General features: G+C 42.5%; 1 protein-coding gene across 8 annotated transcripts in view; it reads right to left on the bottom strand.

Annotated features, from left to right (window-relative positions):
* crebbpa (CREB binding protein a) overlaps positions 1–12394 on the bottom strand; it is a 35815-nt gene that overhangs the window by 11019 nt on the left and 12402 nt on the right. For 2 of the 8 annotated variants that reach the window (XM_072384493.1, XM_072384498.1), the window contains 13 exons: positions 11885–12152; positions 8800–8913; positions 7389–7652; positions 7017–7116; positions 6701–6838; positions 6449–6566; positions 6108–6279; positions 5719–5772; positions 5106–5227; positions 4434–4634; positions 3799–4110; positions 3285–3464; positions 941–1112 (listed from right to left, as the gene is read on the bottom strand). In XM_072384493.1, coding sequence (XP_072240594.1) covers positions 941–1112; positions 3285–3464; positions 3799–4110; positions 4434–4634; positions 5106–5227; positions 5719–5772; positions 6108–6279; positions 6449–6566; positions 6701–6838; positions 7017–7116; positions 7389–7652; positions 8800–8913; positions 11885–12152 — 2215 coding nt within the window. The remainder of the gene's footprint in view (positions 1–940; positions 1113–3284; positions 3465–3798; positions 4111–4433; positions 4635–5105; positions 5228–5718; positions 5773–6107; positions 6280–6448; positions 6567–6700; positions 6839–7016; positions 7117–7388; positions 7653–8799; positions 8914–11884; positions 12153–12394) is intronic. The other 6 variants (XM_072384495.1, XM_072384499.1, XM_072384494.1 and 3 more) reach the window with 5 other exon arrangements.

Below are 12394 nucleotides of genomic sequence, written 5' to 3'. Positions count from 1 at the left end.
TTCTGACGCCAGGTGCAGGGATTCCCACCAAATGGGGGGGGTTTTTGGGGTGGGCTGCCATGGTATATTAATGGCTGCTGAAATAAAATTGGCAATCGTGACCTACAACTGCAGAGCTGTATGCAGCACTTCTATGCAGCCCTTCTCCCTCACAAATTGGCCCTTTCCTCTAAAAGGGGGGATTATATAAAAACTTTTTTGAGCTTGAGAGGATATACTTTGGCGTCTCAAGTCGTTAATAACTCAAGAGCTCCCACCTAAAAACCCAACCCTGGCACTTTCTTTGAGGTCAATTTGAATATATCTCCTGTGAGCAGTTCAGATTTGCTGGAGATTTCTACGTCACATTCCCAGTCCAGAGTAAAGTTTTCAGCCTCCCCATCTTTATCTCCAACCAACTTCAAGTTCAGATCACACCTACATTCACTCTATCTTCAAACTCTTCTGCTCCTGCTTTTTTCTTTGTTCTCAGGAGCAAAGAAGGAAAAGAGCGAATAATGTTCTACCAGAACTTTGTTAAATGTTTTCTGTCCAAACAAAGCAATCCATTATCTAATTGGAAGCTGGAAAATCATGAGCAGCTAAAAACTAAACAAAGAGAGGAGTGGTCAGGCAATAGAGCAGACATGCGATGGAGGAATTATAGCGTGACTTTTGAATTATCCCGCTGGCTGGCCAGCACAAAACTTCAGTCTTCTTATCTGCGTTGCTCGGTTTTTACCAAACTGGACCAGTTCAACATATGACTCAATAACATTGTGTGCAGAAGAAGAACCGGTGCCAGCTGCTCATGGCTAAACTGGAGATGAGGAAAACATAAAGAGCGAGAAGTTTTTCCCCTCCTGCCAACGGCACCGAAACAGATCCTACAGAGACGATCCTGTTGTGGAAAATGGCCTATAGAGAGGACAGGGTTCATCTATGCTTCGGCTTCACTCACTTTTCCGTCGTGACTGAGAAGGAGAGGAAGAGGCTGTGCCATTTGTTCCACCTTCCTCCTCTTCTTTGGGTTCCGTCTTCATTTCCGGCTTTTTCTCCTCCATCTCCATGGGCTCTGGCTTTTCCTCAGGCTCCTCCTTTTTTATCAAAACTGAAGCAGTGTCGTCCTCAGTCTACGGCCAAAAGAAAAACCATCATCACATGTTTTAATGATCTAAACGGATACATACATGTCAACATGCTCATACTTCAAGTGTGTGATTCAGAAATCCTGTCTAGTGATCGACCGATTCGGGTCTTTTAAGGCCGATGCCAACACCGATTATTTTGACATCAGTCTTAACCAATATGTACTGCCAATTTCTTTTGGGCCGATTCTTGAAGCCGATATTGTTTTTTCTCCCTCCATTTACATGATAAAAATGACACAATAATAATAAATGTTACACAAGTCTCAATTTAAACAAAAAAAAGAAACAATTAACAAAAAAAAAAAACATTAACAGTAGCAAACAATGTAGAACATTTAAATATATAACAATAGAAATAAACAATCTTAACACTTAAATGTTTGTGCACTTTACGTAGCAGCATGAGACCTTTGTAGTGCAAATTACCTTCCTGAAAAGGTTTGTTAACAGTAATACAACAACAACACAAAAAAAAAAAAAAAAGATACAAGTAAAAAACAACTATCGGCCCGATATATCGGCCGGCTGATGAATCGGTCCACCTCTAATCCTGTCCCAATGACACAGCTGAGTATGTATTTAAGATTAACCCACCAGCAACATAATATCATAAAAACAATAAACAATCAGCCTAACTTCCAAACTACGCCATCCAGCTAGCCATCTCTTCAGCCTTAGTCTTCCCTGCATGTCAGAATATGGAGAACAACTTGTTTTCCTCATTAAAACTGCACAAGAATTATGATATGATTCATTCTGAGAAGTTAAAAAGCTGCAGTGCAGCTACAGACATTGTGTGTCACCAGTGTTGTGCATGAACGTGTTAAAAAGAGAAAGTTCACGAGTGGCATTTAAATTTTCTGTCAATCTTAAACTCAACGATGCCGTTTTTAAACCCGAGGATCATGAAGTGAGCGCAGAGCTCTCTCAGCATTGAACAAGGTTCTTGTCAGCGGTGAATATGTCATGTTGAATTGTACATTCAAGGACCCTTTGGGTGTGTGCTGCAATAGAAGCCAGAAGACCTTTTAATGATTTCTGCACCAGTAACGGGCATAAATGCCGTATATACAACTAATCTCACTGAATTAGAGACAATTACAGACGTGCAATTATAGTCATTTGTAGAATTTCCCACTGCATGACAGAAAAAAGCAGCATACTAAAACATGAGGTTTCAGAAGAGACCTATAATGGGCTGAGAAAGAAGTGAAGCCAGCCAGATGAATCTGAAGGATGTAAAAGACGACTTTGCACATCATAAAGCCAGAGGGAGAGAACCTGTAACGCAAGTCGAAATTTTATTTTGGTCTTAGTCCAGACAGCTGCGTGGTCACCGAACCGGTCCTGACCTGCATGTTTTACCGTCACCAGGACTTCATCTGCTGTCTGCTCCCACGCCAGCTTTTCTCACAGCTCATTCTTTTAGGTGTGCGACATGTTGGATTTTTTTTAAGTTGAATTTTTCTTACTTGCGCTGAAGTTACCTTATATTAGTGTGATGCATTTATCACTGGCCCTCGGAGGGCTAATATACCTTAATTAGTGTGCGAAAATAAAGTAAACTATGTACCAAACAAATTATTTAGCATATCTTGATGGTTAGTAATAAAGTAGATAAATGCAGAGGTTTGCATGATACTGTTCAAATGGCCGAGGATAATTCAGAGGTCATAAAAAAGTGAGAAACGAATGTGAACTAGTTTATTTTGGGACTATGGACCGTTAAGTGAACTATGAACATGAACTTGTTCAGCTTTAATCATGTGAATTAAACTTCTGATTAGTTCTTTTCAGTGTTAAATTGTACTAACTGCTTGGTGAACTTATAAAAAAAATCCCACGCTGATGAAGAGATGATTCACACCAAGAGGTTTTCCAAATTTTTACCAGAGACAACTAGGATTAACGGATACACCATTCTACTGATAAACGTGGCCCAACGTGTCCAAATGACTGCATGGACTGATCATCAAATATATGAATGCAAACATGAGATTTATCTTTCAGAAAAATGACAAGTGGCTGAATCAGCAAAGACTTCTGGATGACATATTTCCAAATATAACAAATGTGTCAGATGACCAACCCCCTAATTCCATGGAGTGTGACCACCTGGCGAGCATTTCATTCACACGTGTAGCATTAACCTACCTCCATCTTGGGCTCCGTTTTCCCACCAGCAGCCTCAAAGTCCTGTTGGTTATGGTGTGTTTCTGCTTTGACCTCCTGGACAGGAAGGTCTGCTCCAACTTGCTGTGAGTGCAGGTCGGCGCTGGTGGCTGAGGCAGGCGTGGGCACCCGGTTATCCAGGCTGGCCCCCGGTTGAGAAAGCTGAGACACAGAAAAGGACACAGCCAGAGATATTAGTTTGTTGTCTGACAATTTCAGTCCTTTTCTTTTTTTTTTTTTTTCCCCTTTGAGTAAAATTTGCATGCAGGGATGCAGCTACGACACCAATGCACGACTCGTGGATTCAACATCGCTCCCCGAGGTTAAACGACGTGACATTCACATCGTGATGGAGGCTACAAACAGTGGTGAAGATGAAGCAATTAGAAAGGTGGATGTGAATGGGACGGGTTTATAAATGGCAATCAAAGGGATGGGAGTTTTCACAGGAGGCAGGGGATCAAAGTGGAGGGCATGCGGAGGGACTCGGTCTCACCGGCGTGGTAGGGGGCTGAGGTGGGGGCTGCGTCTGGGCTGCTGCAGGGGGCTCCGCCTGGGGTTGGGGCTGAGAGGGGCAGGGTGGGGTGGTACCCTGGGCTGGGGCCGGGGCGGGGCCGGGGAGGGTGGGGGTGGAGCTGCGGCTGGAGGACTGGGGGTGCGGCAGGTTAGTGGCCCCCCCGGCCGTGGAGGCAGAGGAGGCAGTAGGCGGAGGCGTGGAGCACAAAGGGGTTTGGGAAGAGGCTAACTGAGGGCCCAGCGAGGGGCCAAGTGCATTCATGGGGAGGTTAGCGCCCTGCTGCTGCTGCTGCTGGAGAGAAGGACACACAAAGAGCAGGCGGACATACACACAAGAAAAGCAGACAAACATACAGTCAGAAGGTCAAACAGACAACACTACAATTAAATGGAGGTTTAGAGCTCATTGTGATTGGTATGATCAATTAAAGAGCAATTAGTGTGCAGTATGATTTGTTAATGCAGCTTGATTTTAGTTCCACAGCAGCTAGTTGGCATTAGCATGACTTTGCAGCAAATCTAAAAGGCTGAGATATCACTGAAAAACAGCAACCTCAGATTCATTATGACGCTTTCTATTTTATTGCTCCACACTCATCTCTCTGCATGTCTCACCTGAGTGACAGCAGCCTGTGCCGGTGGCTGTCCCATGCCAGGCCCCACAGTGACATTCATGGCACCTGGTGCAGCTACTCCACCAGGAGGAAACTGGGTCTGAGGCATGAACGGTCCCTGACTGGCTGTCTGACCCACCATGTTGGTGTGTCCAGCCATCATGCCCTGTGCCTGGGGCATTCTGGAGGGAGACATTCCCATCTACAACGCAAGGAAAGGAGATGTTACAAAGAGCAGAGGAACATCGGTGCGCTCTCAACAAACAAGAAACAATAAACTATGGCAAAGACCAGTTAAAAGGGGTTGTATAATTTCTTTATCTGAAACAGAGCTTCATTAAAGTGTGTATAGGTGGAGTACGGTGTTTTCTGTGTGTCAAGCAGTGTGTCTATACTACCAGTTTTCCTGCTAATGCCCATAGTTTCCCATGTGTATTCTTTAATGAACGGCCTGATTTGACCAACAGACTTATGCTCCCATTTGTTCATATGAGTAAGAACTTTAATTTCCACATATTTTTTCTTAAAAAAAATTAACTCTTGACCTGTAAACTACTTTTAAAAAAAAAAAAATAAATGAGGTAGCTTGTGCCACGTAAAAGGGGGTCTAGCTCATGTTCTTTATCTGCTCAGGTGTGTATTGCGATTTCCCCGGTATCCGTGCCCCTCTTACCGCTGGGACCGAGCTCATGTTCATTTGCTGTGGGTGGTTCATGGGAGAAGCAGCTCGAGCTCCCATAGGTGCCTGAGACATCTGGGCATTGGGCAGAGCTATGTGGTTGAACTGGTTCATTCCTGTACCAAAATAAATGAAAAATAAATCAATTAAGACTAAAATGTTCACCAATAGACACAGCGAAACAAAAAGTTCAGAAGCACTGCATCAAGTCAAGATAGCTGTGGATGTTTCTATAGTTTTCCTTGGTTTAGGTCAGTTAGTGATCTTAAACCCATACTGCGCCTTCACAACAGAAAAGCAGCAGGTGGAGCTCTCCTGACGACTGTTTGTCTTCCATATTTACTCAAGCATGTCTTCTGCTGAGATCTGCTTCCCTCACTTTCCTTTATTCACAACTCCAGTTATTTTAGTTTAGCGTCTCTGATCCATTTACATTTCTGTTACTCTATTGGGTAACTGCACATTTTTTCAACTTTTTCTCCCTTTATTTTGTCTCTTGCTCATATTTCACAAATGGATAATAGGAGATTTAAAATTTTCCACATCGTAATAAGCACAGCCATGTTTTGCTTGACAACTTGTATATCCTATAACTTTGGAAGTGTACCTTGCATGCGATTAATGATCTGATTTGGCATGTTCGGCAAAGAAACGGGCCCATCTGCAATTACAAAAATAAATAAATATATAGAAAAAAAGGAAAACAAACATAAGGACCAAAAGACCATTTGTACATATCGTATATTTATTGATGATCACCAAAATTCCAACAGTTAAAAAAGAAAAACATAGCTGCTGTATATTTTCTGCCTATCAAGCTCTAAGGCAAAGAGAAAGTGGATAAGACCTCCTGAACCCTTTTTCATTTCATGGCTCTGCCATGAACTCGTTAAGAAGAAAAAGTCTGTGTGGGTGCATCATTTCTGTAGTTCAGAGTACGTTGGAATTTTGAAAAACTCCAGATATACATCTAAAAATAGTTATACTTGTACTCACTCTGCGGCCTTGGGCCCAAGGCACTGGGCTGTGGAAGCCCAGGTTGTTGGGTCCCCTGTGCAGCCATAGGTGCCTGGTTGATGATCTGCTTCTGAAGCCTCGAACGCCTCTTCTCCTCCAGTTCCTTTTGGATTTTGTATATTTTTTCAGCCAAGAAGTGATAGTACTCATCCTAAAATGATAACATGTAAATGTTTTCAATGACTTCACTTTCTCTTCCCCTCGCTTCTTAAGTATAATGTGTAATATAAAGCTAAAAACTCACATCTCCACTTGTGTATGTGTTTGACTGTTATTGAGCAATTAAAGTTCGAAAGATGCAATCTTTTAATCAAGCTTACCCGGCTGTTTGCAGACTCGTACATGTCCCCTTCTACCTTTCTGGCATAGGCCACCAGGTTTTCCATCCGCCTGTCTTTCAGAGCTGCCGGGTCCGGGGTAGGGAATATGGCTTGTACTCTGAAAAAGAAAAACAAAATTTGTAGCAATCACAATCGCTGGTAATTTCCATCACTGCACTTAAAAACTCAGTCATCCAGATGTGACTGACAGGTAAGCAGTGTTGTATTTTTTTAGCTGAGGTATGCACTTACAGTTTGTGTACGAGGTGATTGCGCAGGTCCTGAGTGACATGCTCATGCCATGCTTTCCTGGAGCCTGTGGCAGAGATGGGGGCTGCTGTGGGTAGGTTGCCCATTGATGCCACAGCTGATCCGTCTGACAGCAGCTGACTAAAGGAAGAATGGCCGGAAGGTTAGAAGTTGTATTACTGCATGTAAAAATATATCTGTTCTTATAGGTGTATAATTAAAATGATTACTGTGATGATACGAGCAGCAGAACAAATACATTTATGCTGTCTGGCATTTTCTAAATGCACTAACTCCAGTGTGTGATGAAGGAACTGACTTGTTAGTGTTGATTGAGTTGGGAAGGGAGTCTGTGTGCAGGTTTGTCTGTTCTGAAGAGGTCACACCCATCGTCCCACCTCCAAGACCCATCTGATTACCTGTAAATAGACAGAGTGAACACACAGCACTGCCTCAACTTAAATATCAATCAAGCTGAGCATACAAGATCATTTTGGCTTTAAAAAAAAAAAAAAAAAAAAAGTTACTCCATTCAATATTTCCACAAAAAAAAAGACGTGTACATAAGTTTGTCATATTTCATTCCCATAAATATTTTAGAAAATTAGTTATTACAGACATATGTACATCTGGAAGGGGACCCAGTAACTCATGGAAAGCCGAAGGATAAGATATATCTGGTTGACTTTACCGATAGCGTTGATGGATCTCATCTGCTGTGGAAGCTGTTGCTGAGCTTGGGAGTTCTGAGCACCTGCCGTCTGTCCTGGGGTCTGCGGGGCCTGAGCCTGGCCGGTGGTCTGGCTGCTGTAAGGCAGACCAAGTGCTGCGTAGGCTCTCTGCATGGAGCTGGGGTCTATAGGGGTTGGGGGGTTGATGTTGGGAGCACTTGGCTGGCCCACGCCAACAGAGGACATGGGGTTCTGGAGACCCGCATTTGGGGAACTCAGCATGGCTGGTGAGAGGGACAGAACAGTCAGTCCAAAAAAAAAAAAAAACCCAAATATCATATGATCACTGTAAACTGGTAACACTGCAGCCTGTAATGTTGTCCATCTGGCAGAGTTGGATTACATCATGCAAGCCGTGTAAACAAATTTCAAGTGCTGCAAACTTCAAAAACATGAGAATATAATTGAATGAAAACAGGTACAGTGACCACACTGTAGCAGGTCATTCAGAAAAATCAAGACATTATTTTGACCAACAGAAGTAATAAGATATCATGTGGCGATCTAATTAGTGTACAGCCATAAGCTTTAAAAGCAGAAAAACTCACAAAGACATAAATCCCTTCAGGAGACACAGCATTAGCTTATTCTACTGGGTTCAGGATCTAAAGAGTTTCCCAGTATGTGCAGACTAACACTGACTACAACTGAAGTAGGTAGAGCAAAGACAAATTGGACTCTGCTTTGGCAGGAGCACAAGCTCCAGCATCATGTTCTTCAACATGCAACTTAAAGAGGGACAGACCAACACTGCAAGCTGTAAGAGACGAATGATGCTCAGCAGTGACGTAAGGAAGGGAAACGGGGAAAGTCAACATCTAACAACTAATCCAGGGAGCACAAAAATCACCATGGGCCATAAGACTCAAGAGTAAGAACCCTTGACACCAAAAGGAAAAGCAGTTTGAGGGAAACCAAGTGTAAAACTTGGCTCTGTTCTAGAGGAGAGTGGCAATAAACAACCCGACAGCCAATCGCTCTGTGGGATTCTGTGAGCACAGCACACAATTTGATTCTCATCTCTCACCCTTCATCACATTTTTGTCCCTGTAGTGTGTCAAATTAGAAACTCACCAGGACTTCTCATTGAGTGCTTCTAGTCATGTTATTGTTAAGGAGCAACTAGAAATAAGCTGCTTGACTCACTCGGAATTGCAAGGTAAACATGACGACACTTTGCAGGATTCATAAGAGCAAATGTATTTCCATAACTGTCATGATCGACAGCAGCCTTAATAGATTAAAAAAGAAACAGTTTCCAGATTTCAACATCTTGCATGCCAAATTATCAATGGAGGCAATTCAGCCTCGTTTCTGCTGCCTGCAGTTGGGGAAAGCAACGGTGTGCTTGAGATTGCTGCTTCTACTCACGCTGCTGGGTGCGCTTATCGCTAGCGTTCTTCAGCGGCAAGCAGACAGGACAGTCATGTCGAGTACAATTTTTCCAGTGGGAGATGATCTGTCTGGACGACGCACAGTGAGCCACTGAAAGGCAAACAGAGAGGAGGAAAGAAACGTTTTTTAAAAAATGCACAACACAAAGGATGCAGAACATCACTGTGCTGATGGTCAGGTTTACTCTAGAAATATTCATGAGATGTCAGTTGCTACATTAAGTTGAATTCTGCTCCACATTTTCTCCACTTGTGTTGCCGCTTGGCATCTTTTCTGTAGCCGCACTTCACCTGTAGCCATTATCCAAACATTTGTTGTCTATGTGTGAAATACTCTCCAAATGACTTAGAGGCACATTTCCTCACTTCATCACGACTGCACAAAAAGATGCAACTGACAGTGACTGGCTTGTTATTTTAGGGAATTGTTTTTACTGGTTTCAGCAATTTTTGTCCAACTGCCCGACTAACATTAATACACAATTTTCAGAAATAGGAGTTTCCTGGGAAAGTTTGTTTTTCTTAACCAATCTGAAAACTGCACAGACAGACAAATATTATGCACACACGCACACAAACACACACAAAAAACCTCAAAACTAAGTGGAAACAAGCATGCAAGTTCAAAGGAGAGGCGGCGTGGCACAGATTTCACTGTTAAAAGCTGTAGGTTTGGCTCAGTGGAAACGTACTCCCACAAGATTTCTAAGAGGGCAACTAATTTCATTTGTGGCCTGGAATATATATAGAAGGAGCTTATCAAACCAAAAGATCCGCCACGATAGCAACCTGGCAGATGTTAATACGGCTGCAAATACAAGAACTACGTGGCCTCAAGCGTCACAGATCATGCATAAATAAGCACAATTTAAATTCATTATCATTGAAATAAAGCCAATGCCACTGGCACAGAGTCAAAGAGGTTATAATGTCAGAGAGAACTGTGTTGTGGAGAACAAAAATCTTGACAGTTGTACAAAGACATAAGGAAGAAACGAACAAGCATGCAGAAAGCAGAGGGGCAGACTTCCTCACGTTTTACATTCCCATGAAAAATTTCACAAAGTGCAGTTTTACATGTTTCCTGTAAAATAAGACGCTGGGCAGCATCCATTCCACAAGAGATCTGCTCAAATCTGAGGAGGTCTTCCATTTCAATAGCACACATCCAAGTGCAGAACAGGCCAGAAAGTTTTTAGCTGCTTTTCAAGAAGTTAAAAAAAAAACTGAAAATAACAAATCAAAGTAATTAAAATCATTTTTTGTTGACATGGTTAGGATAGATACGGACATCAAACTTGATTTAGAGGGGACTTTGGCATCGTATGTGTTTGATTTGTAATTCAACTTTTGCATTCAAGCCCAAAAGCAGCAGAAATAGAGCCAAATTTAAATGAGAGAAGCTTGAAGAAAAGTTTTCATCACAGGAATGCCGGGGCTGTCACAGAAAAGGAGAAAGAAAAACAAGGAACAAAATCACCCATCAGGTAAATTAAACTGGTGTACACGTCGAATACAGATAAAACTAATGACTAATCCAAGCTGTCCAGGCACGCAGATCAGGCAGATTAAGTGTTTACATCTAAAAATGCACAGATAGAGGCGCCAAAAGCCCGGCAGTAGAGCTCCGTGGTACATCATTTCAGCACATGCTCACCATAAAGCTACAGACTTCAGCGTTCAGAGAGGAAACAACCGAGTTGTTGCAGTTCCTCTCTGGTTTCTGGCTTGTTGGAACCAATCGATGGGATATATGGATTTTTCTTTTTCTTCCCAAATGTAATTTTAGGTGAGATAACGTTTATACTGCTTGTCTGGAGTTCATCTGTAAAGCCATGCCAAAGTCTGTATATCTGTTGTGTTTAATGCGCAGCCTTGAGCCGACTCTTCCTGCACGTCTGTGAGAAAACCTGCTGGGCTGCAGACTCGTTAACACCTTCAAAGCTGTTGCCAACTTGGCAAGATTTTAATTCTCCACAAAATATATAAATATACACACAACTCTTGTGACCTTTCGGGAAAACCACTGTAACTTTACGTTCATTTGCCAGAACTATCCGATGGTTGCAAGGAGGAGGTGGAAAATTCTAGATTCTAGTATATTCTCATTTACTGGTGATTTATCAGCCACAGAGGATTGATAAAGCTGCCCAGTCACATCATCACAACGCAGTCTGTGGTTGTTACATTTTTTAACTGTCAGAAAAAGCCTTAAAAGAAGCAGTGTAATGCTAATGTTACTGAGGTGTGACTGAGGTGTTCTGAAAGCAGACGTTTGGAAAACACTTTGGATTTTCAGCACTAGCCAGAAAATGTGAACTGGATACAAATGCAAAAGGCGTGTCACATTCTCATCACAGCAATTTTAAGCTTTGGTAAAACAACTAAAATGAGAACCACATTAACTGTTTTCACCCTGACAGCATATCTCTGACTTTATAGCTTTACAATTCAGACAACTAATGATGCACTTTCAACTTTGTCCTCCAACTCTGAGACAGAACCACCAAATCTGTGGTAACTTTTCAGAGATCTATGGACCTCTTTGCTCATCGAGAACCACAAGTTTCTCCAGCTGTTGAAGACCTTGGACTCACAGTATAAGCTGCCACTGCAGCTCTGCAGCCATAGCAAAGCCCAGGCAAAGGACTGAGTAAAGTTAGCGGAGAAGGCAACTGTCTGTTGTTCGTTTGGATGCTGAAGTCACAGAGAATTTCTCTACAGAAGACAACTGTTTGATATATGGGAGCACTAACTAAAAAGATGACAGACTGATCTGCTTGCACCGACTATTGATAGCCTTTAAATAAAATTAACATAAGCAGAGAGTTTTATTTCCAAGACAATGTTTGGTTTGCAGAGGAAATTTATAAGACTGCAGGTCTTCTGACCACGAATTCATTAGGAAGAAAAATAAAAGCTTCAAGTTCGATTAAGACAATAACTTAGAAATTGTTGGTTATAAAGTCACAATCCCTTAAAGAAAGAAAAAAAGACTTCTAATATCTTTACAACTTTTACAAATGATCATTTCCTGACAGTTTAAATGTGCTAAAGCTCACCCTGGCAGGATTTGCCGGCCTGGCAGTGCGTCATGTGGTTGAGGACGTTCTTCATGGTGCGGCAGTGAGGCAGGGAGCAGGCCCGCACCTCCCCATTGGCCTGCTCTCGTCGCTGGCACTTGTGTGCATGAAGCAGCAGGACCAGCTGCTGCTGGATCAGCTTGCGCTTCTCCGGGTCGGCTGTGGGGCCTGCCGAAGGCACTGCCACACCTCCGCTGCCGGCCAACGGGAGCATCGCTGCCTGCTGCTGTGGCTGCTGCTGGAGCTGCTGTGCGGATGGCAAAGTAGCAAATGTCAATGTCAAGTTGTGGAGAGGAAACTATAATCATTAACATATTCATTTATTTACAATGGAATCACAAATGGAGCACAAGTCTTAAAAAGGAAGTCTGTCACTTATCGAATCACCTTCACATGCTGAAAGCTTTTATATAAATAACAAGATTAATAATACTAAACACATAGCCAAGAAGTCTATATATTCATTCAGTGACCTTTAGGGTTTGTCCG

Source organism: Leuresthes tenuis, unplaced genomic scaffold, assembly GCF_036924035.1.
Source record: "Leuresthes tenuis unplaced genomic scaffold, fLeuTen1.0.hap1 SCAF_4, whole genome shotgun sequence".
NCBI classification, from domain to species: Eukaryota; Metazoa; Chordata; class Actinopteri; order Atheriniformes; family Atherinopsidae; genus Leuresthes; species Leuresthes tenuis.
Note: the sequence above shows the minus strand (reverse complement) of the source record. Positions and strands in the feature narration are given on the sequence as shown.